Source organism: Ascaphus truei, unplaced genomic scaffold (genome assembly GCF_040206685.1).
Source record: "Ascaphus truei isolate aAscTru1 unplaced genomic scaffold, aAscTru1.hap1 HAP1_SCAFFOLD_2225, whole genome shotgun sequence".
Taxonomy (NCBI): Eukaryota; Metazoa; Chordata; class Amphibia; order Anura; family Ascaphidae; genus Ascaphus; species Ascaphus truei.
Genome location: NW_027455140.1, coordinates 1 through 27,978, shown reverse-complemented (window position 1 = coordinate 27,978; position 27,978 = coordinate 1). Strand labels below are relative to the sequence as shown.

At 47.9% G+C, this 27,978-nt stretch overlaps 1 protein-coding gene across 1 annotated transcript; it reads right to left on the bottom strand.

Annotated features, from left to right (window-relative positions):
* Positions 1-14,622: 14,622 nt before the first annotated feature.
* Positions 14,623-27,807, bottom strand: LOC142477625 (putative methyltransferase DDB_G0268948). The gene is made up of 6 exons (XM_075582327.1): positions 27,623-27,807; positions 22,555-22,715; positions 21,563-21,776; positions 21,065-21,168; positions 15,345-15,482; positions 14,623-14,803 (listed from the first exon to the last, which is right to left on the bottom strand). The coding sequence occupies exons 2-6, from the start codon at positions 22,614-22,616 to the stop codon at positions 14,716-14,718; spliced, it is 606 nt and encodes a 201-aa protein (XP_075438442.1). The 5' UTR covers positions 22,617-22,715; positions 27,623-27,807; the 3' UTR covers positions 14,623-14,715.
* Positions 27,808-27,978: the final 171 nt, after the last annotated feature.

The window sequence follows — 27,978 nt, the reverse complement described above, 5'->3', positions numbered from 1 at the left end:
CTGGGTAAACCAGACATGTTAGTACAACAATGTGTCAGATATCCCAACCAAAGTGTGGCAGGGGCCATGTTGCCGCAGACCGTGCAGAGGCGTCCACACGTTGAGCGATCAGATTGCCTAAGGCAGTGATCGCGTCCATGCGGCATGCGGGCGCATGTGGGCGGAAGCAGAAGGCGGCACGCGTTAGGCAAGAAACCAGCTAATTTCTTGGCGCGACAGGCCAGTCACGTGAGCGGTTCGCCCGATCAGGACGAACCAGCTTCGTGACGCCCCTAGGCACGCCCCCCACGGCCCGTCGAACATGGCCAGGGAAAGCACCCGCTTCACGCGGATCACTGCACATCATAAATGGGCGTGGCCTGGATCCGAATCAAGATGGCTGTTTTTGAGCTGAAGCTCCCTGAAAGGAGATCACCGGTCTTAAACCATCCAGGTGTAAAACCAACCAAACAATACTATAAAACACACATTTTGAAAGGCGACAAGGATCATTTAGATTCAAAAAAGAGACAAATTGGACAAAAGACATTTTGAGGCCTAGTTGCTGGGGCCGCGTGCTGAATCAGGACAAAGAGGCCCTGTTCATATCTGGGTACAAGGCACAAAGCTTTGTACATTAAGTGAACACCATGGCTTTTTGTAAGAGTCTGTAATCAACGAATATGTGATACACCTGATTAGCATGTCAGGTATAAAGAGAGCCTCTGACCACACCACCAACAGGATCTAACAAAGCAATACATTCGCAAAACGCGTAATCCTGTGTTGGTGGAGCTGCATCATTCTGTTTGGACACCCGAAGCCACCGTAGTCCCTGAGGCAGGCCCATTGTCATAGGCCCTCGACCGGACGCGCGAACAGGGGGTTTCCTGGCGGTGCCAACCGTGTGGACACGGAGGCTGACAGTGTTGTACTTTAATGTAAGTTCTTTATGCTTACTATAATGTTTGAATAAACTACCTATTTCTTCATACATCTTTTGGCTGTCGCCCCATGTTTGGTGTTTCTCAAGAGGGATTACCCCGTGAAAATAAGCTGTTCATCCCCGATGTGACAGGGATCGTTTTCTGAGGCAAGAGCTGAAAGAAACGTTGATAGGAGGGGCTCACACATGCCCGTGTGAGTTGAGCTATTATTAGCATTTTTATTATACCCTGCCATCCCCTTGTGTGTATGTCAATACCTGTGGTATTATTATACACACATTATTTGTGCTTATCATTTTTTTTGTTTTTTTATGCGCTCACCACTCTTCTCTGATCATTAACCACTGAGGATCAAGGAAGGATCCTTCTTTCAAGTTTAAGCTGCAAATCCAGAGGATACATATAAGGGCTAGTATCTGACCATTTTGAGTCCCTTTTATTGCTTGCTTTATTGTATTTATCAGCTTTTTAGGGGAGTGCTGTAGTTTCCCCACTTGCATCCTAGAAAACATTGACAGAATATTTTCTAATTTTACCTTATCCTTTTTATTTGTATTACTCTCTTTGCACTGCTCTTGAAAGAATAAAAACTGGTAGGGTGACCAGATGTCCTGGTTTAGCCGGGACAGTCCCGGTTTTCATGGCTCTGTCTCGACTTTTTGGAGTGCTGGTCCATTTTTTTAATCCCGATGGCTGCACATGCGCGAACAGAACTTGCCAACCTCGCATGCACAATTGGCATTTGCTGGTCGCTCATGGGCGTGCCTTTCCAGCAAGCTCTGATCGCGCATGCGTGGTTGGAAAGTGCCGATCACGTATGAGTGCGAACAGCCGGCAAGTGCTGATCGTGCATGCGCATGAGCAGCCGGCAAGTGCCTCTCCAGCCTTTGCAGTCGGCAAGTGCTCTTCGCGCATGTGCAGGTGGCGAGCGCTACAGTAACTGCGCATGTGTGACATTTGTCCTGATTTTTGCCTGGACAAATATTATCATTACCCTAACGACAGGGGATACAGAATCCACTGTGAATGGACAGGCACTATACTTTAGAACGAACTTCTCAAAATATTCCTTGGTGTATTTGATTCCTGGAAATGATCAATTCCTTTGAATACATATTACAAATGCCCTGCGGGATTTAACACACTTACTGTAAATCGCATGCCCCCTATTGACCTATTGCTGCTTACAGCCCAGAACTCTTGTAATGTAAACTCACTGGGGATGTCAAGCTTCTGAGGCTCACCACTGGTGCCTACCTGCATCTGCTGTGGAACACTTGGCTTCGACTGCTATCCAAGCCCCTTGATTTAGGGGTCCAGCCCCTCCCAAAATCTCAGTTCCATCTGGTTACTTGGGTGTTCCTGGAATCTGGCTTCTTTTTCCAATCACAGTCAGGGTCACCAATGAAAAAGTTGAGTCTGACTCGGACGTTTCTCAAAGTAGATTTAGTTTTGTTTAAGCCTTAGTAAGCAATTAGAATAAACAGTACGCTTATGCTGCGTTCCTCCACTCATTCCTCTGAACGCCTCTGGAGGAAATCTCACACTCTTGCAGACTTCCTTCACTACAAATCTATGCTGTCCTGTTTCAACTCTGTACTCTTTCAGACTAAACAAACCTACTTTTCTTCACTAATCAACACACACAAGTCTAACCCTCGCAAACACTTCTCTGTCTTTGACTCTACTCAGACCACCCTCGGCTGCCTCCTCTTCTTCCGCCATCTCACCTCAGGACGTTACTGACTATTTTAAGGAAAAGCTGGAAACCATACATCAGAACATCCCCTCTGTTTCCTTCTCCCATCCCACACCCCTTCCTAACGCTCCTCCTGCCTTCCTTGACTCTTTTTCTTCTGTCTCGGTGGAGGTGGTGTCACTGCTGATTTCCTCTTCTCCTTGTACCACCTGCCCTTTTGACCCCATTACCTCCCATCTCCTAAAACCTCATACTCTGACTATAATCCCTACTCTCACACACATTTTTAACTCTTCCCTCTACTCTGGTACCTTTCCCTCCTCCTTCAAACATGCAACAGTTATGCCATTACTCAAAAACAGCAAGCTTGACCCTACCTGTATTTTTCACCATCGACCTGTCTCCCACCTGCCTTTTGCCTCCAAACTCCTTGAACATCTTGTTTTCTCTCGATTGCTCCATTTTCTCAACATCTATTCTCTCCTAGACCCTCTGCAATCTGGCTTCTGCACTGTTCACTCCACTGAAGCAGCCCTCACTAAAATAACTAATGACCTCCATGATGCCAAAGACAGAAGTCATTACACTCTGCTCATACTACTTGACCTCTCTGCAGCATTTGACACCATGGACCACCCTCTTCTCCTTCACTTTCTCCATACACTTGGTATTCGTAACATAGCTCTATCCTGGATCTCCTCCTACTTATCCCATCATACTTTCAGTGTCTCTTTTGCAAACACCTCCTCCTCTATCAATCTCTCTGTGGGTGTACCCCAGGGCTCTGTCCTGGGACCTCTTCACTTTTCTCTGTACACACTTTCTCTAGGTGACCTAATCTCTTGGGTTTAAATATCACCTCTATGCTGACAACACACAAATTTACCTTTCAACCCCTGACCTTACACCTGCTGTACAGACCAAAGTTTCTGAATGTCTCTGGGCTATATCATCCTGAATGGCCATCCGCCGACTGAAACTTAACACAGCAAAAACAGAGCTCCTTATACTTCCTCCCAAACCTGGCCCTACTACCTCCTTCCACATTACTGTTGGAAGTATCATCATTCACCCAGTAGCCCAAGCACGCTGCCTAGGTGTCACACTCAACTCCTCTCTCACATTCTCCCCTCACATTCAAAACGTATCTAAAACTTGTCGCTTTTTCCTCCGCAATATTACAAAGATATGCCCTTTCCTCTGTTACTCGACTGCTAAAACTTTGACTCCGGCCCTCATTCTCTCCTGTCTCGATTACTGTAACCTCTTGCTGTCCGGCCTTCCTGCCTCTCACCTGTCTCCCCTACAATCTATCCTTAACGCTGCTGCCAGAATCACTCTACTCTTTCCTAAATCTGTCTCACCGTCTCCCCTGCTGAAATCCCTCTCCTGGCTTCCTATGAAATCCTGCATCTCACACTCAATTCTCCTCCTCGCTTTTAAAGCTTTACACTCTTCTGCCCCTCCTTATGTCTCAGCCCTAATTTCTTGCTATGCACCATCCCGACTCTTGCGTTCTGCTCAAGGATGTCTTCTCTCTACCCACATTGTAGCTAATGCCTTCTCTCGCCTTAAACCTTTCTCAATGACTGCCCCGCACCTCTGGAATGCCCTTCCCCTCAATACCCGACTAGCACCTTCTCTATCGACCTTTAAGAACCACGTTAAGACATACTTGCTTAAAGAAGCATATGAGTAGCACTGCGGCTAATACTATACACGATACATAAAGCTTGGCCCCCTGCAGACGCACTTACCAGAACTCCCTCCTACTGTCTCTGTACGTTCTCCCTACCAAATAGATTATAAGCTCTTCAGAGCAGGACTTCCTCTTCCACAATGTTACTTTTATGTCTGATGCACTTATTCCCATCATCCGTTATTTGTAGTTATTTGTTATTTATATGATTATCAAGTGTATTACTACTGTGAAGCGCTACTGTATGTACTTTATTGGCGCTATATAAATAAAGACATACATACATACAACAGTACCACTCTGTCCTCGTGTGATGGAGACAAACACCTTGGTTATTAGATAAAGGAATCTTATACAGGGCGTAATATTTATATATTCTAAACGCTTTCACACTCCATCATTCTTACGAGCTAGCAGTCTGCGCATGCTCTTCTTATCTTTTGTAACTGTCTCTTGTTTGTTCTCATTTTCCTGGGCCTGTGTGTGTAGGATGAGCATTAGGATTCTTTGGAAAGGCCTTCTGTACAGATAATGAGTACTGCTGTGTTTGCTCTTTCCTCCTGCCTCATATCCTTGACAAATTAACCCATCCCTCGCTGGTTCACACAGGCCAAGTAGTCAAACAAAACACAGTTTGTTCTTCTCATGAACAAATATTCTCTCTTCTTACCCAGAATCCTCTGAGGGTAAAATCCAGGGGTGTTCAGGTTCATCACTGGTGAAGATAACACTGTCACTGCCTGAGCTGATGAGGTTTGTCGAGTGCTGGTACAGTATATGTACCAACTATGTTTAAGTAAAAGCCCCACATAAAGCTAAATAACTTCTACAAAACACAGAGCACAGGTAAACAAAGTCACAGTTCATACCCTGTTCACTGTCAGGGAGATTGCCTTATGCACGGGGGAAGGTATTGTTAATAAATGAGTAATACTATGTGTAACCCTGTTTCCCCCACCCAATCTCACATAGGGTCTCCTAGGGGAAATGCTACTCTGGTTACATGGCTTTGAGTGGTGCATACCTGCTGGTAACAAGGGGTCCTGGGTCTCCCACATGGTGGTAAAAGGGAAGAACAGGACAAGCTTCTGGGGTCTTGCCCAAATTCTACTCAAAGATGCAGGGCCTCCATCTTGTGCAGCCTCAGCTGTATGGGGTGAAGTCTCTGCAAAATAATTCTCGGCCCCCCTCCTAATAGACTTCAGTCTTAGGCCAGGAAGTTATAGGTAAAACAAAGGATCTCTATTTGGTCTTCCTTAGTCAGCAGCAGTTGATTACAGCAGTTCTTAGGGTATCTACCCTCAGGATGTCCCTGGATCCTACTCCCAGCCAAAGGGCACCGAGAGTGGTCCTTGATCTTCCCCTATCCCCTTGTGGGATAGGAGGTATGATTCCCCATCTCTCCCCGGAGGGAGGGCCTCAAGCCTGCCAGAGCCCTGACAGCTTAGTATGGGTAAACCTGTCTCTCTCAAAGGTAGAGACCAATTAACTAAATCAGGAAATGCAACTCACTAAAATAGTTCAAGTGAGAACCAGCCCTCTGTCACTGATTGGACAGCAGGCCTGATTGCCCATCTTCTCTGACTCACTGAGCTGCATGTGTGGGGGAAACCCATGATTACTCCTGGCAAACCTACCCTTACTATGCTTTACTGCCAGGAGGAGGACAGAATAATAGCCCCAAACAACCCAGGGCTACATATGCATAGGGTGTCTAGATGCTCCGGTTTTTCATGCGCTGTCCCGGTTTCCAATTAATTAGCAAAATGTCCCGTTTTTTTGTTGCGGTCCCGGTTTTTAGTACTGCAGGAGAAGGATGCCGGCTGCGGAGAGCAGAGGATGCTGGCTGCCCTCACGGGCGGGGGGCGGTGATTGCAGGTGAATGCCCCTTCCCTCAGCACCATCCCCCTCCCTTCTCTCCTCCAGCACTGCAGGGCCCTCCCCTTCCCTCAGCACCATCCCCCTCCCTTCTCTCCTCCAGAACTGCAGGGCCATCCCCTTCCCTCAGCACTGCCACCCTCCATTCTCTCCTCCAGTACTGCAGGGCCCTCCCCTTCCCTCAGCACCGCCCCCCTCCCTTCTCTCATCCAGTACTGCAGGGCCCTCCCCTTCCCTCAGCACCGCCCCCTCTCTTCTCTCCTCCAGCACTGCAGGGCCCTCCACTTCCCTCAGCAACGCCCCCCTCCCTTCTCTCCTCCAGTACTGGAGGGCCCTCCCCTTCCCTCAGCACCGCCCCCCTCCCTTCTCTCCTCCAGTACTGCAGGGCCCTCCCCTTCCCTCAGCACTGCCCCCCTCCCTTCTCCCCACCAGTGCTGCAGGGCCCCCCCCTTCCCTCAGCACCGCCCCCCTCCCTTCCCTCCTCCAGTACTGAAGGGCCCTCCTCTTCCTCAGCACCGTCCCCCTCCCTTCTCTCCTCCAGCACTGCAGGGCTCTCACCTTCCCTCAGCACCGTCCCCCTCCCTTCTGTCCTCCAGCACTGCAGGGCCCTCCCCCTCCCTCGGCACCGCTCCCTCCCTACTCTCCTCCAGGACTGCAGGGCCCTCCCCTTCCCTCCGCACCGCCCCCCTCCCTTCCCTCCTCCAGGATTGCAGGGCCCTCCCCTTCCCTCAGCACCGCCCCCCTCCTTTCTCTCCTCCAGCACTCAGGGCCCTCCCCTCCCCTCAGCACCTCCCCTCCCCTCAGCACCTCCCCCTCTTTTCTCTCCTCCAGGACTGCAGGACCCTCCCCTTCCCTCAGCACTGCCCCCTTCCCTAAGCACAGGCCCCCTCCATTTTCTCCTCCAGTACTGCATGGCCCTCCCCTTCCCTCAGCACCGCTCCCTCCCTTCTCTCCACCAGTACTGCAGGGCCCTTCCCTTCCCTCAGCACTGCCCCCCTCCTACTCTCCTCCAGTACTTCTGTTTGTGTGTGTGTCACTGTTTGTGTGTGTGTCACTGTGTGTGTATGTCACTGTGTGTGTCACTGTCTGTGCATGCGTGTGTGTGTCACTGTGTGTGTCACTCTGTGTGTATGCATGTGTGTGTCACTGTGCGGGTGTGTGCGTGTCACTGTCTGTGCGTGTGTGTCACTTTATGAGCATGTGTGCGTGTCACTGTCTGTGTGTGTGCATGTCACTTTGTGCATGTGTGTGTGCGTGTCTCTGTGTGTGTGTGCGTGTCACTGACTGTGCGTGTGTGTGCGTGTCACTATCTGTGCGTGTGTGTCACTAATTGTGTGTATGTCAATGTCTGTGCATGTGTATGCGTGTGTGTGTCACTGTCTGTGCATGTGTGCGTGTCACTGTCTGTGTGTGTGTGTCACTGGTCACTGACTGTGTGTGTGTGTGTGTGTGTGTCACTGTCTCTGTGTGTATTTGTCATTGTGTGTGTGTCACTGGTCACTGTCTGTGTGTGTCACTGTGTGTGAGTGTCACTGTGTGTGAGTGTCACTGTGTGGGAGTGTCACTGTGTGTCACAGTTTGTGTGTGTGTCTGTGTCACTGTGTGTGTCACTGTTTCTGTGTGTGTGTGTTTGTGTGTATCAGTGTGTGTGTGTGTGTGTGTGTGTGTGTGTGTGTGTGTGTGTGTGTGTGTGTGTGTGTGTGTGTGTGTGTGTGTGTGTGTGTGTGTGTGTGTGTCACGGTCTGCGTGTGTGTATGTCACTTTCTGTGTGTGTGTCACTTTGTGTGTGTGTCACTTTCTGTGTGTGTACGTGTGTCACTTTCTGTGTGAGTGTGTGTCACTTTCTGTGTGAGTGTGTGTCACTTTCTGTGTGTCTCTGTGTGTGTCTCTGTCTCTGTGTGTGTCTCTGTCTCTTTTTGTGTGTGTGTGTCTTCTGTGTGTCACAGTCTCTGTGTGTGTGTGTGTGTGTGTGTGTGTGTGTGTGTGTGTGTGTGTGTGTGTGTGTGTGTGTGTGTGTGTGTGTGTGTGTGTGTGTGTGTGTGTGTGTGTGTGTGTGTGTGTGTGTGTGTCACTGTGTGCGCGTGTATATTGGGGAGGGAGGTTGTTGGGTGTGGGGATGGGAGAAAAATACATGGTGTTGGGGGTGAAAGAGAGAGGAGGGGAAGGAAAGGGTGACTGGGGAGTATAAGAGGGGGTAAGAGTGAGGAGGGGTGTAAGAGAAAATGGGGGGGTGGTTCTCGCAAGGCTGCCGAAACGTGGGTGGGGGGGCCCTAGTGGAAACGTTGGTCCTGGGCCCCCGGGAAAGCTGTCTGTGGCCCTGCATGGCAGTGATGTCACTGACTGCCACGAGGAGAGCAAGAGACCCTGTTTTGCAAAGTGTAATAAACACACAAGGTCAGGAATGTTAATTTTTTTTTAAATGTTTTAATTTTAATTAATGCCTACATTTTTTATTTAATTTTAATTTGTTAATTATTTATTTATTTAATTTTAATTACAGTAGAGTAGAGAAAGTACATTTCACATTTCAGGCTGCAAAGTGGTTTGTTTTATTTCTGATAGTGAAATCCCTTTTCTTAACAGACTTTATGTTGAAGTTAAACTTTTAAAAAGGTGGTTTGTGGTTTTTTTTCTGCTGCTGTCTAGAAATGTAAATGCATTGCATTTAAATGCTGATTTCAAATTCATATTGGTGCACCCTTTTTCCTGCAGCGTGGGCACTCACAACGGACATTGTCGTGCCTGCCACGAGGACGAGTTTTGACAGACCACCACTGATCCATACAGACCTCAGGTCAGTCCAGAAAATCATACAAATAATAAAAAAAAGATATATGCTGCTTTTCATTCTTTTTTTAACTGTTTTAGAAAACACACACATACACAAACACACACACACACACACACACACACACACACAGAGACACACATCCCCTCATACCCCCAGGGGGTGAGCGAGCAGAGAGAGCGAGAAAGGGAGGGAAGAGGGGGAGATGAGATTTTGTGTTATGTTAAGAATCGGAACTAAATGCATTTTGAAGTAGTAATCGAATCGCAGGCATGAGTAAACATACACACAAACATAAACACTCAGACTTCCCTCCCGTAGCTCCATGGGTAAACATACACACAAACATAAACACTCAGACCTCCCTCCCGTAGCTCCATGGGTAAACATACACACAAACATAAACACTCAGACCTCCCTCCCGTAGCTCCAGACATCCCCCCTCCTCATTGTCTCACTGCCACACCGCATGACGCGTCACCGCTGCAAAACACCAGAGCCTTGTAGCTCTGGCTGGCTGACGCGTCACAGCACGTAGTGAGCCACGTCGGAAGGAAACAGCGGGGACCACCAGACTGGAGATAAGGGGTTGTTGGCCTGCACACGCGGCGGCGCGCGCCGCCGATCGCAGCTGGGGTCCTCAGCCTTAGTGGCAATCAGCGATTGGGGGGGGGGAGGGGGGTTTGATAAGTTTTTAAATAAGGAAAAATAATAAATGCTTGTGGGCGTTACTATTAAAATGTGCAAGCGCTAAAATGTTAATGAGGCTTTGTAAACCGCGCTGTAATAGTGTTAGTCCAAAACAATTGCAAAAATCTGTCCTACCGTCACGAGATAGGTGGTGATATTAATGACTGGGAAAAACTCCCGCTCCTGTAACTGTAATGTGGGAGCAGGGTCCCCTCACCTGTAACTGTCTGTGCCTGTAATATGTGAGCAGGGACCCCCCTCACCTGTAACTGTCTGTAACTGTAATGTGGGAGCAGGTACCCCTCACCTGTAACTGTCTGTACCTGTAATATGTGAGCAGGACCCCTCACTTGTAACTGTCTGTACCTGTAATATGTGAGCATTGACCCCCTCACCTGTAACTGTCTGTAACTGTAATATGTGAGCAGGGACCCCTCTCCTGTAACTGTCTGTACCTGTAATATGTGAGCAGGGGCCCCTCACCTGTAACTGTCTGTAACAGTAATATGTGAGCAGGGACCCCTCACCTGTAACTGTCTGTACCTGTAATATGTGAGCAGAGACCCCTCACCTGTAACTGTCTGTAACTGTAATGTGGGAGCAGGGACCACTCACCTGTAACTGTCTGTGCCTGTAATATGTGAGCAGGGACCCTCCTCACCTGTAACTGTCTGTACCTGTAAGATGTGAGCAGGGACCCCTCACCTGTAACTGTCTGTACCTGTAATATGTGAGCAGGGACCCCTCACCTGTAACTGTCTGTACTTGTAATATGTGAGCATTGACCCCCTCACCTGTAACTGTCTGTACCTGTAATATGTGAGCAGGGACCCCCCTCACCTGTAACTGTCTGTACCTGTAATATGCATGCAGGGCCCCTACACCTGTAACTGTCTGTACCTGTAATGTGTAAGCAGGGACCCCTCACCTATAATTGTACCTCTAATATGTGAGCAGGGAACCCCTCACCTGTAACTGTCTGTACCTGTAAGATGTGAGCAGGGACCCCTCACCTGTAACTGTCTGTACCTGTAATACGTGAGCAGGGACCCCCCTCACCTGTAACTGTCTGTTCCTGTAATATGTGAGCAGGGACCACTCACCTGTAACTGTCTGTGCCTGTAATATGTGAGCAGGGACCCTCCTCACCTGTAACTGTCTGTACCTGTAAGATGTGAGCAGGGACCCCTCACCTGTAACTGTCTGTACCTGTAATATGTGAGCAGGGACCCCTCACCTGTAACTGTCTGTACTTGTAATATGTGAGCATTGACCCCCTCACCTGTAACTGTCTGTAACTGTAATGTGGGAGCAGGGACCACTCACCTGTAACTGTATGTGCCTGTAATATGTGAGCAGGGACCCTCCTCACCTGTAACTGTCTGTACCTGTAAGATGTGAGCAGGGACCCCTCACCTGTAACTGTCTGTACCTGTAATATGTGAGCAGGGACCCCTCACCTGTAACTGTCTGTACTTGTAATATGTGAGCATTGACCCCCTCACCTGTAACTGTCTGTACCTGTAATATGTGAGCAGGGCCCCCTCACCTGTAACTGTCTGTACCTGTAATATGTGAGCAGGGACCTCTCACCTGTAACTGTCTGTACATGTAATATGCGTGCAGGGACCCCTCACCTGTAACTGTCTGTACCTGTAATGTGTGAGTAGGAACCCCTCACCTATAATTGTACCTCTAATATGTGAGCAGAGAACCCCTCACCTGTAACTGTCTGTACCTGTATTGTGTGAGCAGGGACCCCTCACCTGTAACTGTCTGTACCTGTAATATGTGAGCAGGGACCCCTCACCTGTAACTGTCTGTACCTGTAATATGTGAGCAGGGACCCCCCTCACCTGTAACTGTCTGTGCCTGTAATATGTGAGCAGGGACCCCTCACCTGTAACTGTCTGTACCTGTAATGTGTGAGCAGGGACCCCTCACCTGTAACTGTCTGTACCTGTAATATATGAGCAGGGACCCCTCACCTGTAACTGTCTGTACCTGTAATATGTGAGCAGGGACCCCTCACCTGTAACTGTATGTACCTGTAATATGTGAGCAGGAACCCCTCACCTGTTACTGTCTGTACCTGTAATATGTGAGCAGGGACCCCTCACCTGTAACTGTCTGTACCTGTAATATGTGAGCAGGGACCCCCCTCACCTGTAACTGTCTGTACGTGTAATATGCATGCAGGGCCCCCTCACCTGTAACTGTCTGTACCAGTAATGTGTAAGCAGGGACCCCTCACCTATAATTGTACCTCTAATATGTGAGCAGGGAACCCCTCACCTGTAACTGTCTGTACCTGTAATATGTGAGCAGGAACCCCTCACCTGTAACTGTCTGTACCTGTAATATGTGAGCAGGGACCCCTCACCTGTAACTGTCTGTACCTGTAATATGTGAACAGGGACCCCTCACCTGTAAATGTCTGTACCTGTAATATGTGAGCAGGACCCCTCACCTGTAACTGTCTGTACCTATAATATGTGAACAGGGACCCCTCACCTGTAAATGTCTGTACCTGTAATATGTAAGCAGGATCCCTCACCTGTAGCTGTCTGTACCTGTAATATGTGAGCTGGGACCCCTCACCTGTAACTGTCTGTACCTGTAATATGTGAGCAGGGACCCCTCACCTGTAACTGTCTGTACAGTACCTGTAAAATGTGAGCAGGAACCCCTCACCTGTAACTGTCTGTACCTGTAATATGTGAGCAGGGACCCCTCACCTGTAACTGTCTGTACCTGTAATGTGTGAGCAGGAACCCCTCACCTGTAACTGTCTGTACCTGTAATATGTGAGCAGGATCCCCTCACCTGTAACTGTCTGTACCTGTAATATGTGAGCAGGGACCCCTCACCTGTAACAGTATGTACCTGTAATGTGTGAGCAGGGACCCCTCACCTGTAACTGTCTGTACCTGTAATACTGTATGTGAGCAGGGACCCCCTCACCTGTAACTGTCTCTACCTGTAATATGCGTGCAGGGACCCCTCACCTGTAACTGTCTGTACCTGTAATATGTGAGCAGGGACCCCTCACCTGTAACTGTCTGTACCTGTAATATGTGAACAGGGACCCCTCACCTGTAAATGCCTGTACCTGTAATATGTGAGCAGGACCCCTCACCTGTAACTGTCTGTACCTATAATATGTGAACAGGGACCCCTCACCTGTAAATGTCTGTACCTGTAATATGTGAGCAGGACCCCTCACCTGTAGCTGTCTGTACCTGTAATATGTGAGCTGGGACCCCTCACCTGTAACTGTCTGTACCTGTAATATGTGAGCAGGGACCCCTCGCCTGTAACTGTCTGTACAGTACCTGTAATATGTGAGCAGGAACCCCTCACCTGTAACTGTCTGTACCTGTAATATGTGAGCAGGGACCCCTCACCTGTAACTGTCTGTACCTGTAATGTGTGAGCAGGACCCCCCCCCCCTGTAACTGTCTGTACCTGTAATATGTGAGCAGGATCCCCTCACCTGTAACTGTCTGTACCTGTAATATGTGAGCAGGGACCCCTCACCTGTAACAGTCTGTACCTGTAATGTGTGAGCAGGGACCCCTCACCTGTAACTGTCTGTACCTGTAATATGTGAGCAGGGACCCCCCTCACCTGTAACTGTCTCTACCTGTAATATGCGTGCAGGGACCCCTCACCTGTAACTGTCTGTACCTGTAATATGTGAGCAGGGACCCCTCACCTGTAACTGTCTGTACCTGTAATGTGTGAGCAGGAACCCCTCACTTATAATTGTATCTCTATTATGTGAGCAGGGAACCCCTCACCTGTAACTGTTGGTACCTGTAATACTGTATATGTGAGCAGGGTCCCCTCACCTGTAACTGTCTGTACCTGTAACTCGTGTCTGAGCAGTGTCCCCTCACCTGTTCCTTCTATGTTATTAATATTAACCCCAACTCTTTGCCCTCTCTGCAGATGCCCGGTGTCTCTGGTTTGCTGACCAGTGATGTGACATCTGGTGACAGGAGAAGGACGTACAGGACATGATACCCTGAGGGAGGGTACCTTCTAGGATGGCTGCACAGGAGATCTGATCAACCAACATTGACCGCCTCCCGCACTGCAAATTTGAGGAAACCCTGAGGGACCTGAGCAGTGGGCTTTGTGACCCCACCCTCTGTGAGGTCAAAGGTCAGAGTGCTGTAGATACAGGGTGGGGGAGGGGCGGGTGTATCTAATTGAGTTAAGCTCACCCCGAAAAATAAGCACATTGCCTGGTATAATTATCTCCATCACTATACACCTTTCCTATCCTGAAGAGTTTACAATCCAAGTCACAGAGCTGTGCTCTAGCCCCCTCTCACCTTGAAGGAGTTAAGGACCATACACGCATTTATTTTCTAAGCATGGGGGAGCTCAACAAACAAGCACCTTGTACTCTGGCAATACACCAAGTGACTGAGTTTCCCCCAGAGATCTAAGCCACTTAATTCCCCTTTATGCCTGCAACACAAGCCTTTGAAACCTATCCAACTAACTTTTATCTATATCCCCTTTCTTGTCCTCATCTCCTATTCTGCAAATGTTTTGGTGTCACGTGGCAGGAAATTCAATAAAGATGATGTTCAAATAACACATTTGCTGAAGTCACTGCTCTGTGTTTGTTGCTTACAAATACTTTAAGGGTCATTAATCAGTCTCCCAGCTGCAAAACCCTGAGCCAGAGGAGTTATTTTATCAAAGACAAAAATTCTATTGTATCCCATAGGAACTTTTTCTTCGAGGAATCTGGTCTAGTTTGTTCAACGTTTTTAAACCTGTCTGTTCTCAACAAACTCTCTCACAGTACACCTCCCTACTGCTTTTACATTTACACCCCTCATCCCTATATGCACACCTCCTCACTCTGTATATATTATATTTTTATCCACTTTATTTTTTGACATACGGTCTTTCTTGGCTCTTTGTGTTTTGGACATTTTTATTTAAAGAACACAGAATTTTATGGTGCTGACACTGCTCAGAAGTTGTTGTGTTCTTCTTGGTGTAATGCAGGTTAGGACTTGCAGGCGAGAACACAATAATGTGTTGTTTGGATTTCCATGATGGCTTGGTCAGAAGATTCTCCCAAAGTATCACGTAACCTGCCGAGAGGAGAAGGGGATTCAATGAAGCCAAACAGCAGCAGGCAATGGAAAATCAAAATCTAGCGGTTCTGAAAATAATTATTCAACTGCCAGATTAGACACAACGATACCTAAATGTGTTAGTGTCAGTAGTGTAGTGATCTCATGACTGATCTGTCAAGTGAGGTCAGAGAACGGAGGTCATGATCACTTCTAGTAACGACCAAACGTCAATGAGGTGGAAGCAACGTCGTAACACCCCAAGGAATTTTATAGGATGTTGCCCCAACATCATTGGATGCTCAATAGTTTAAATTACCAGTTGAAATGTTTATTTATTTTATGTTTAAATATCCCAAAAATAAAATTACTGGGTCATGAGCCAAAAGTCCACCAGTGGAATCCCAGGATTTAATAGAATACAGATTGATAACCACCGATCATTGGTAATTTTGCTGTTTTTGAAACTATGTGAATGCAGTTCTATGCCCGGTGCATTGTTGGCCCTTTGTAAAGAAAACAAATAATACAATCCCAGTGATGCTCACTCATCGGGTACCTCTGCTCAGTATTTTGCAGGAATTCCATGGCTAAAGCCGGATTCTTCTCCTTACATATCTGGTACCAGCCTATTGCCTCAAGCAGTCCCATGACTTCCATCAGTGACATGGTATATGTAACCATTATGTCAGTAACCCTGCGAGAGAACAAATAGGAAAACTGCTGATCTGATTACAAGACACTCAGTAATATACGCAGAGAAATGCAACTAGAATATTTAGGAAGCAACAGAGAAGCCCGATGCAACATCTAATATGACAAAAATACACAGTAAAATACTTATGTATTCTCTTGAAATAGGGTCATTTAGTTTAACCCTTTGGCCAAAGCATTGTAAGCCTGCGAGCCACGACAAGGCAGACCCAGTTCCCAGGTCCTAACACTACCAGATAAAATACTAATATACCTCTATTAGGATTACAATTCTCATTTACCTCTATTAGGGGGGAGAAAGACCACATTGGATCTATATCCAGTACAATGAAAAGGACCTGCTGACTTGGGATGTGGGGAGGGGCTTAAAACATGGGAGGGAGGGGCCACTAACCTCCACCAGCTGAGACAGCTTTAAATAAGTTAACAAACAACACACAGAACCCCAGCAAGTTCTTTTTGGGAAACCCTGAGCCCCCATAAAATATATATGCATATTGTAATGTAGTGTGTCTGTATGGAGAAGTGTTATTTGTAGGACAGTATAGTTTTGATAACCCTTCTACATTTATTTGTATATTGGTTCATCATGTGTGTGTATATATTGTGTGTGTGTGTATATATATATATATATATATATATATATATATATATATATATATATATATATATATATATATATATATATATATATATATAGTTGCATGATGAAGCCACTGTACAAATTCATGGGTGAAAGGTGGGTATCGGGCCAGTGTGGCTAAACCCCTTAATCACCTTTGCGGTTATGATCTGATAAGGTGTTTAAGGGGTTAATTGATATCTGAATGTAATTGCAATGTATTGGCTTTGTATTGGCTCTGTATTTTGTGGGCAAGACAAGGATGTTGCTGGCGACGGACACTTCGTATTAATGAGGTCAGTAGTACTTTATTTATTTTAATATGCTAGTTAATGTTTTTAATAATGGGCAATTAATCTATTATCCATATCGGGAAAATAGTTATTTTGCACATTATTGTACTGTAGGTGTTGGGGGGGGGGGGTGTATGTATTGAATGTATAGGCCAGGTTTATTTTTTTTACATTCAGGGTTTATTCCGTGGTTCTGCGTGGGACCTCTGGAGACCACCTGCAGGTCTCCTCGGGTATCTCACGGGTATCAGGCTGGTGGTTCCACAGGTGACACATGCGGGGATGAAGCGGTGGCCTCAAATCTGTGGGGGCACCGCCGACCCGTAGTCTGCGGGGATGAAGCTGTGTGGTCCCACTTCTGTGGGGGCACCGCCGACCCGTAGGTGCGGGGATGATGATGTGTGGTCCCACTTCTGTGGGGGCACCGCGGACCCGTAGTGAGCACTCGTGAGTTCCCCAGACCCTCGTGGGAACCACCCGAGGCCCCGCAGACACCTGTGGGTCTGACCCGGGGCTCCCAGACATCTGCGGGCCTACCGTGGGGACCCAATTGTGGCCCACGGTGACCCAAGGAGACCACCTGGGGGCCATGGTGCTGGCGGAACCCACCAGCAGGCCTCCAGAACCTGTTTAAAAAGGGCTGCTGGTACCCTGTAGGTCTGTCCAGGTGCCCCGCCAGCCCACCGGGGACTCGCGTGGGGCTGCGTTATGAACCCTGTATGTAAAAGAATAAATCATGTATTTATGGGGGGGCACAGGGGGTGGGTAATGTATTTAATAAATAGAATTATGTTTATTGTGGGTCACTGTATTGTTTTTATTGTGGGTACTGGGGGTGGGGGGGGGGGGTGTTTCCCCAACGGTATGTGGGTAGGCCTCCCTTGTGGGTACTGGGTGAGGGTGGTTAGGCCTCACGGGGGGGGTTAGTGTGGGAGGGTATGTAGGCATCCCGAGTGGTGTCTGAGGGTGGGTTAACCCCTTAATGACTGTAGCGGTTAATAACCACTATGGTGATTAAGGGGTTAGGGGACATTACTTTGTATGTTTTAATTTTTGTCTCTGTTTTGCAGCAGCGGAGGGGCCATGAGCAGGTGGGTAGTGGGTGTGGGTGTGGTTATTTACATGGGATCCCCCTCCCCACATTTACATACAGTACATTGCACTCACAGAAACACAGGCAGGGAAGCTTAACAGACACAATAGGGGGAGGTGGGCTTACACAGATTAGCCAAGGCAGGGAAGCTTAACACACACAATAGGGGGAGGGTTTTTTACATAGATTACAGTGAAGGCAGGGAGGTTAAATACACACAATAGGGGGAGGGGGTCTTACACAGATTACAGTCAAGGCAGGGAGGTTTAACACACACATTAAAAATATGTATTTAATGTATTTATTGTTTATTCTGCCTTAACCCTTCATTGCCTTAGCGGCTATCAGCTATGGTAATGAAGCAGCATTTCTGTATTTTTAATAATATTGTGCAGGAGCAGGGGGTCCCCTGAGCATTAATTTCTGGCTCAGGGAACCCCCTGCTCACTGTACAATGTTATTAAAAATACAGAAATGCTGCTTCATTACCATAGCACATAGCCGCAAAGGTAAAGAACGATTCTTTATTGATGTGTGTGTTTTATTCATACTGTAGATGTGCAGAGGGTCTCCGGAGCAGAAACGTTTTGGTTTAAGGTCCGGGGAACCCTTGCTCCCTGAGATACAGGCCCCTTTAGGGGGTGCCGGTATCCCTCTGCTTGGTTTACAGGCCGCGGTCACGTGATCGGGACCTTTAAATGCAGAGGGATACTTTCACCTCATAAAGGGGGCTGTATCTCGGGGAGCAGGGGGTCCCCGGACCTGAAACCAACGCAGTTCAGCTCCGGAGACCCCCTGCACATCTACACTATGAATAAAAATGTATTTCAAATGTATTTATTTATATTCATTTATTTATTTATTTATTTAGATTTATTTATTTATTTTTTGGGCGGCTGCTGTGTGTGAGTTTTTTTTATTGTGGGTAGCGGGTGTGGGTGAAGGGGGTATTAGCCCCAAAGGTGGTTGTTTAGGGCTTGCAGGGGGTAGCGGGAGGGGTTAACCCCTTCATAACCGTAGCGGTATTAACTGCTACAATCGTGAAGGGGTTAAGTGCACCCGCAACCCCCCGCAAGTCCTAAACTCACACCAAGGGCCAAATACCCCCTTCACCCACCCCCGCTACCCACAATAAAGCGGGCACGGTGGGTAAACCCCTTCGTTGCCTTAGCGGCTATACGCTATGGTAATGAAGCAGCATTTCGGTATTTTTAATAATATTGTGCAGGAGCAGGGGGCCCCCTGAGCATTAATTTCTGGCTCAGGGAACCCCCTGCTCACTGTACAATATTATTAAAATACAGAAATGCTGCTTCGTTACCATAGCACATAGCCGCTAAGGTAAGGAACGAGTGTTTATTTATATATGTGTTTTATTTATACTGTACATGTGCAGAGGGTCTCCGGAGCAGAAACGTTTTGGTTTTAGGTCCGGGGACCCCCTGCTCCCCGAGATTCAGGCCCCTTTAGGGGGTGCCAGTATCCCTCTGCTTGGTTTACATGCCGCGGTCATGTGATCGGGACCTTTAAATGCAGAGGGATACCGGCACCTCATAAAGCGGGCTGTATCTCGGGGAGCAGGGGGTCCCCAGACCTGAAACCAACGCGGTTCAGCTCCGGAGAACCCCTGCACATCTACACTATGAATAAAAATGTATTTTAAATAATTTTTAATGTGCCGATGTTTGCGCAGAGAGAGCAGCGGATCTCTCTCTGCTGCAAACACATCTCGCCCCCGCCGGCCCATACTATCATTTATGTGCATATACTGCTGCGGCAGAGTTTATTCGAGCATTTGCCCGTTCTCTGCCGCAGCAGTAGCCTGGCGCGCGCCCGAGAGTGACGGGCGCGCGCCGAAGCAGCGGAAGAGCGCCCTCCGATCGGGGCGCTCTCCCTACCGCTGCCGGGTCCGCCGGGTCCCCCGGAACCCCCTGCCGCTGTCCCGCGATCGCGGGACACCAGGGCTCCCTCGGGGAGCCCCTGGACGCGCGTGCAGGGGGCGCACGCTCCCGAAGACGCGTGACCGCGCGTCTATGACGCGCGGCACGCCGAGGGGCGGCCACTAGCAAGCCGGGAGATTTCCCGGCTTGCGGTACCGACCACACTCGAATAAAGTGTGTCGGTACTGTACAGTACGGTATGTGTACAGTACTGTATGTTAGGGGTTATAGGGGTTGTTGTTATACAGTATATATATATATATATATATATATATATATATATATATACTGCATTACAATTCATGAATTTATGCCATCTGGCGGATACGCGAAGCCTATTGCAGCCTATTAAATCCTGAACCATTATCAATTAACATATCAGCCGCGCGTCAGCCGGGCATAACCCCTGGCTGGGAACGCCGCATGCTCCAGGTGAACAGTGTCGCATTCCATGAACCAGCCAGGGACAAACCGGTGATTTGTTAGAATAAAGTCTGCCGCAGCAGTATACTATTCAATGGGTACAGGGTGGGTATAATCAGTCTGGGGTGGGAGCTTAGGCCTCACGGATTGGTGAAGGGGGTATTAACCCTAAGGATGGGTGTTTAGACCTTGCGGGGGGGTAGTGGTTGGGTTAACCCCTTTATTACCTTAGCGGTATTAACCGCTAAGGTAATAAAGGGGTTAAGTCTCCCCGCAACCCCCCCCGCAATGCCTAAACAGCCACTAAGGGCCGAATTCCCCCTTCAACCACCCTCGCTAGCCACAGTATTGTATTGTATTGTATGTTTCTTACAGTAAGCCTGGCACGGGTGTTTAACCCCTTCATTGCCTTAGCGGTTAGCCGCTAAGGTAATGAAGTTGCTGTAAATGCATTTTTCCTGCATCGGATGCATGCCGGGGGGGGTCCGGAGCTGCTATTAATGGCTATCAGCTCCGGAGACCCCCGGCATCAATCCGAGGCAGGAAAAGGGCCTGATTGTTTCTAAGTCCCGACACATCGTAGCTCATCGAGGCCATCTCCCCACCAATTTACCAAAAGTTTGAGGTGAATTGGATTTAGGGAGAAGAACACCTTTTAGGGTTGCGATAGGTCGCGACAGCCGACTCGCGGGTATCTGAATCGCGCAAGTTTATGATCCTTCAGAAAATGGTCGATAAGCGGCTGATCGCCACTCAATTGGCGAATTTCTGTTGGTGATAAAATTTTGTGTCGATACAGGCCGTTATTGAGCACTTATCGAGGCTTTCTGAATACGAGTAGCCATTTTGGTCAATAAGTGCTCGATAAGGGCCTTATTGAGGCTTTCTGAATGAGGCCCTCAGTCCCCTGAGGCTCTTTGTATCCCAGTTAGGATGAGCACTCATTGAATGGAGAACTTCTAATTGAACATAAAGATTTATGTAGAGAGGAGGCTGTTAGCACTGTGGATATGAGGGTTTTCAGTGACATTAACAACTCAAGTGACAAATTGAATTTGAAAAGTAGATATCCACCTCAGTTAGCTTTTACAGAATGCTTTCTATCCAGGCTTACAGTACTCTTGTAACAGTATCCACAAAAGTAATTGCTATTTATTCTAAGGGTAGGGGAATGGAGATTTGATCATTCCTTACCTTTCTTTGTCTGCAAACGGTACAGCCTTATAGATGTCTAGGTATTGGGTTTTAATGTCGTGTGCAATTTCTTTATCCACATATTTACAAAGAAAGACAAAGGCCTGCAAAATGAAAATGCCACATACTGTATCAGTGATTGTCACATTCTGAGTGCCTCATTGCTTCTGATGAGCAAAAAAAGAGTTAATCGGCGCCAGCTGTACAAGTTTATAACTAATGGAAAAATTGATCAAATTGCCCATATTTGAAGGATTCCTTTATTCGCTTTATTTTTTCCTTTTAGTTTAATTCTAATATTCAGGACAATTACACTTAGATGATAAACTGGGCCAAAGCCTGTGCTAGCTACAGGAATATAATTCCATGTTAAATTGTTCTCCACTACAATCTCTTTAATTCCTAATTCATTTAATACAAATATTAGAATTAACTGCTACAAAAGACACAAAGTAACAACCCAGGTACATCAGCAGTAGCACAACAGTCTTCCCTTACCTCAGAAATTATGGCCGACAAGCCGTCAGAGCAGTCCCCATAGTGAATCTTAAACGGTATAACCGCGCAATGCATAGCCAGGCAACCCTTGGGCTTCAGGATTCGGGCTGTCTCCTGCATGAACTTTTCAAGGTTAAAATAGTGAGCAGCATAAGCAACAGTCACTACGTCCACAGTGGCATCATCCAGTGCCAGCTCTTCAGCGGGGCACACACTGCAGAGAAAAGGAGTGGTTTTCAGAGGAAAGCACCATGGCAAGCAGTCAAGTTTTGAAGCTTGGGGGTGGTACAAGGGAAGGGTTAGGATTTAATCAAAGATTTGCAAAACAGAAAGAAAAAAAAGAAGGGCAAAGCAGCCTGTATCTTCTCAGAGGTTCTATGTTAATGCTGAGAACGGCAACAGCAGGTGATACTTCTGGTTATGAGATGCCCTGGCAGAGCTGTGACTATCATAGAAGAAAATCCATGGGTATGCTGTAGACAGAGTTAGAAAGCATTCATAAAGCTTTACACTGGCGACACACTTTATTCGAGCTTGGCTAGTCCCACGAATTCGGGTATACCCGGGTGTATTGAGGTTTGTGACTGTTTTCTGCCCGAGTGCATTGAGGTATTTTCCAAGCAGGGATTGAAGCATTTTATTCCTGCTGGCTGCAATACTGCACAGTATATATATATATACTGCATTACAATTCATGAATTTATGCCATCTGGTAGACACGCGAAGCATTGCAGCCTATTAAATCCTAATCATTATCATTTAACAGATCAGCCACCCATCAGCCAGGCATGAACCCAGGCTGGGAAGGCATATGCAACGGGGCTTGTCAGAGGTGAGGAGTGGCGCATTCCAGGTATCTGCCAGGTACATACCGGGTATTTGCTCGAATAAAGTGTGTCGGTGCAGTATGTTTTAAGCTCTTTGCTGTTCACTATTGTGGTCCATTCATAGGAAAATCACAATAGCTTTGGTATGTAGGGTAAGATACTCACTGGTAAGAGATATTATCTTCTGAAGTAGATGCCAAGGCCTCGTTTATCTGGGACTCAAACATGTCTGTTCCAATCACCTTGTGGAAATGAGGTGCCAGTGGCCGAGTGTATATCCCTGTTCCACAACCAACATCTACCGCCAGCTCAAAGGGCTTCCCTTTCTGGAATATAAAGAATGAAGAAGGAACACCGTGAGGTGGCAGTTGCATCACAAAAGCCATTCAAGATATGGGATAAACAGGGATTATTTTGGGCAAGTGACAGGAATAATTTTGGTATGTAGCAACAGAAGAGTGTCTGGACAAAAAGTGAATGCCATTGCCCAGAAGCAGAAGTACTGGAGTGAAGTCAGAATTTCGCTCATGCAGGTAGCTGTGGTTGTCAGGCAGTGGGCATGAATTTATGCTATCCTGTTATAACTCTGCCCACTCTCAGACTAAACAAACCTACTTTTCTTCACTAATCAACACACACAAGTCTAACCCATGCCAACACGTCTGTCTTTGACTCTCTACTCAAACCACCCTCAGATGCCTCTTCTTCTTCCTCCATCTCACCTCAGGACTTTACTGGCTATTTTAAGGAAAAGGTGGCATCCATACGTCAGAACATCCCCTCTGTTTCCTCCTCCAATCCTACTCCATTTCCTAACTCTCCTCCTGCTTTTCTTTACTCTTTTTCCGCTGTCTCAGAGGAGGATGTGTCACTGCTTATCTCCTCTTCTCCTCTACCTCTTGCCCTTGTGACCTCATTCCCTCCCATCTCCTAAAACCTCTTGCTCCCTAATGGCTGTCCGTTGACTTAAACTTTACATGGCAAAAACAGAGATCCTCATACTTCCACCCAAACCTGGCAATACTACCTCCTTCCACATTACTGTTGGAAGTGCTATAATTCACCTACTGTAGTAGCTGTAACGTACATGCTTGCCACAAAATGGTACCTGACCGCGGGGCTGAGGTGGGGATGTATAAGCACCGACCTTAGGCCACAGAGTCAGGTCCGGAGTGCGGATTCCATAGTCAGACATAGACAGGTCAGGATTGGAGAAACTAGGGTTAACTTTATCCAGGCAGGGGTCAAGGCAGGCGGCACAGGAGCGGTGGTTGAGGAAACATGCCGAGGTCATCAACAGGAAATCTTGGGTGAAGGTACTTCAGCATAGGAGGCTAGAACCTTGAGAGAAGCCACTGCAGCGGAGATGCTTCAGCGAAGGTGCTGAAGTGCGTCAGGAAAAGGCCAGAAGTAAACTCCACTTGGAGGAAGCAGGAACCAGAGGTGCAGACACGGCACAGGAAACGCTGGGGAAATCAGCGTAGCCGCTTCAGCGCGGCAAAAGCGAAATCTGCCAGGAACAAGGAAGCAGCGCCGAGGCTACTATGCAAGAAGCCCTAGGCAGCAGGGGACTAGGTGCAGGATACAAGGCACAAGGAGGCCTAGCAGGCCAAACAGAGTCTGTGACAAGCACAGTTACTTGCAACTTGGATTGCAAAGACTTTGTCCAGCAACTTCCTGAGGGCAGGAACTAAATAGCACAGGAGGCCAATCAGCCCAGAGCTGCACAGGAGGCAGCAAGAAGCAGGTGATTGCAGAAGCAGGGAATAGTTTGTCTGGAACCTGCAAAGCTCCGGATGGATGGGCTCCAGCCAAACCCAGGGGCAGATTCCTGACAGTAGCCCAAGCACGCTGCCTAGGGGTCACACTTGATTCCTCTCTCACATTCTCCTCTCACATTCAAAACTTTCTAAAACCTGTCACTTTTTCCTCTGCAATATTACAAAGATACGCCCTTTCCTCTGTTGCTCGACTGTGAAAACTCTGACACAGGTCCTCATTCTCTCCCATCTCGATTACTGTGACCTCTTGCTGTCCGGCCTTCCTGCCTCTCACCTGTCTCCTCTACAATCTATCCTAAATAGGAAAAAAAGAATGGTGTATATAGCGCTAAAAGGCTGTGAATATATAATAAACAGTGTATATTAACCTTGAAACCTGGCTTACGGACATCACTACACTGCTCTCTCCAACCCTTGAACTCTGGCACTTGGACATTACCCTCCGACCTCTGGCTCCCCGGACTAGCAAGTATACGTTAACCCTTTCTCACCAGGCCCGGCAACGCATTACCACACTTCGGGCACGCCCTCACTGCTGTGGGTGCGTGTTATACCCTTACTCACCTCAGTACTGGGGACTGGCCAGGTCTGCGGGCATATAGGCGTTACAGGCTAATACTATACACATGATACATAAAGCTTGGCCCCTTGCAGATAAACTTACCAGAATGCCCTCCTACTGCCTCTGTACGTTCTTCCTAACTACTAATTAGATTGTAAGCTTTTCGGTGCAGGGACTCCTCTTCCGAAATTTTACTTTTGTCTTAAGCACTTATTCCCATTACCTGTTATTTGTATTATTTGTTATTTATATGATTGTCATGTGCATTACTACAGGGAAGCACAATGTACATTAATGGTGCTATATAAATAACGACATACATACATACATTCATACATACCAGTACAGAGTAGCAGGCAGCAGTAGGGTTATTTGAGTGGCCAGGGTCACAGATGAGTAATGTAGAAGTACCAAAAGGAGGCGTAAATAGAGATGTAAGAGTTTTTGTCCAGCTTGTAACAGGCAGATTTATTGGGGGAGGTCATGTGACTGTTAGATGTATAAATCTGAAATCACTTAAGGGACAGCATTGCAGGGTTGAGCATTGCATTTTAAGAGTTGTGCATTTCAAAGTGGGAATTCTTAAGTGAATATGTAGTTAGACAGTAGTTGGACTGGAAACTGGAACATTCTGCAAACTCATCTAAACAAGGCAACAAACGGTGAGCTTATCTGACCACACTATAGCATTCACTCATTAATCTTCCATGAAGGCTGCCAATCACACTTCTCTTTACCGTTGTTGATTTCCTTGATTACCTGGATTCTGATTTGTTTGGGTGCAGTTCTGCGCCTATCCGCCAGATGGCAAAAGTGAATTCCTTTGCACAGACTATACAGTGGATAGTGGGTAGTCAATGTTAATGTGTTTAAAACCAGATAAAAAGAGTGTCCACTACAGCAGCGTTTCCCAAATGGGGTTCCGTGGAACCGTCCCAGGGGTTCCGCCTATGGACTCACAGTGCGGCTTTCCCCTCAAACACTCCCACTGAACCCATTCTCATGTCAGGACTGCAGGAGCGTGCTCTAGCTGTGCACCACTTCCGGTGCCTGCTAGAGCGCGTGTGTGCGTGCAGCCCATACCACCTCCTACCTCGCTGCTGCTTCCCTCGCCCCCCCCCCCCCCCCCCGCTGACCACCAGCACCGCCACTGCTGCTTATCTCGCCCCCCCCCCCCCCACCACCCTGGGGCAGCAGGGGTCTTTTAAAAATTTACTTGGGCGGTGGGGATCTTTTAAAAATGTACTGGGGAAGAGGGGGTCTTTTAAAAATGTATTGGGCAGTGGGGGTCTTTTAAAAATGTATTGGGGCGGTGGGGGTCTTTTAAAAAAAAAAAAAACCCTGGTGTTCCATGAGGTAAAATGAAGTGTTCTGCAAAAAAATAAAACATTTAAAAATTGCAGCCGCCAGGAGGGACGGAGACACCAACACCACTGCGGGCTCCCTCCCCCTCACCCCCACCCCCCATACACAACTGGGAGAGAGGTAATACGGAGCAGCACAGCATTGAGAGGCCACAGGTAGCATTGGGGTAGGGACCCCCCCCAGGGCTTAGACAGAGAGGCAGGAGAAATTATTGACATTTAAATTCACCATGAATTTGGACAGTTGGTTGAAAGAAGGAACTTTAAAGAAAAAAATTATTACTACTTCAAATTGTTCAGCATTTACAGCAACTGAGAAAGAAGATACAGCAATAAATCAGAAAACAGGTCCGAAGCAGTTGAATCTCCTGTTCCTGAATTTGCAGAGAAAAGGGATAAGTCGAAGAAAAAGTGAGAAGCACCCAGTTCTACCTAAGCAGAATGGAGACAGAGCTCCAACAGCCTTGATGTAAATACACAAGGTATTTATCAGAAACAATGTAGATGCGGGAAGTGTGTTATTGTAAAGGCTAAAAGATACTGATGATATATGCATGGACCTTCCCCTCCTCATCCCCTCCTCCTCTCCTCCCCCCCCTCCTCCCTCCCCCGTACCCTCCTACCACCTCCCTTGCCCTCCTACCGCTTCCCTTGCCCTCCTTCTTCTTGTAAGGTTGCAAGCAGAAAGGGGACAGAGCTCCCATAGCCTTGATGTAAATACACGAGGCAATTATCAGAAACAATAGAGATGCAAGAAGTGTGATGGAGGTCGCGCTTGCTGCGCAGTGCACGTGCAGTGCGCGGCAGTTATAGTTGGTTGTGGTTAGTCAGCCTTCCTATAATAGGACTGCGCGTACGGCAGTGAGCGTGGAGCTGGCTGACAGGGGAGAAGATGGGGAAAATAAAGATTTCGTGCCGCTGAAATGTGTGTATGTGTGTGTGTGTGTATTTATGTACAATGTTAATAAATAATTTATTTACCAACGTATTTATCTACTATATATTTCTGAAAGTGTCCTATGTGTCCGGGTCTGTATGTGTCTCCCTGTGTCCCTCCCTGTGTCCCTAGCGGCAATCTCATTGGCTCCCTTGGCCCGCCCCCGCACACCTCTCATTGGCCGGACACACACATACACTCACACAGAGATACACACACACACACGGAGACACACACAGGCAGGACACTGAGACACACACAAAGATACACACACACTGAGACACACACAGATACACACACACACACACACTGAGATACACAGACAGGACACACATATACAGACAGGACACACACACACACACACACACACTGAGATACACACACACACACACACACACAAAGATACACACACACACTGAGATACACAGACAGGACACAGATAGACACACAGGACACACACACACACACACACACACACACCCTCCCCCCTCCCCCTCCCTCTGTCCGTCCCCCCCCATGACGTGCGCCGCCCTGCACCGGCTCCAGACGGAGGGGAAGCGCGGCCCTCCTACCCCAGCCGCTCCCTTACCTCCCCGGCACTACCTCCAACTCAGGTAAGTCACTGCGCGTCCCGCCTCAGCCTCAGGTAAGTCACAGCACTGCCAGTAACTCTCCTATTTCACGCGCGGAGCTTCGCACCTCAGGCCCACACAGGCCCCACACAGGAACACACAGGGCGCATCCTGCCACCGCCTGCACACGCCTCACTCAGCCGGACGGCACATCGGGGGAAAGCGGGCACCGGGGGGGGGGGGGGAGCGCGAGTCACGAGGAACGGGGGGGAGCGCGAGTCACGAGGAACGGGGGGGGGGCGAGTCACGGGGAACGGGAGGCGAGTCACAGGGAACGGGGGGTGAGCCGCGAGTCACGGGGAATGGGGGGGTG

Excerpts from the sequence above, each read along its gene's own strand:
- LOC142477625 (XM_075582327.1), bottom strand. The coding sequence starts at position 22,616 with ATGTTTGAGTCCCAGATAAACGAGGCCTTGGCATCTACTTCAGAAGAT. Across the intron at positions 21,169-21,562 it reads TGTCGGCCATAATTTCTGAG|GCCTTTGTCTTTCTTTGTAA; the intron begins GTAAGGGAAGAC and ends TTCATTTTGCAG. Across the intron at positions 15,483-21,064 it reads CCGTTTGCAGACAAAGAAAG|GGTTACTGACATAATGGTTA; the intron begins GTAAGGAATGAT and ends GTTCTCTCGCAG.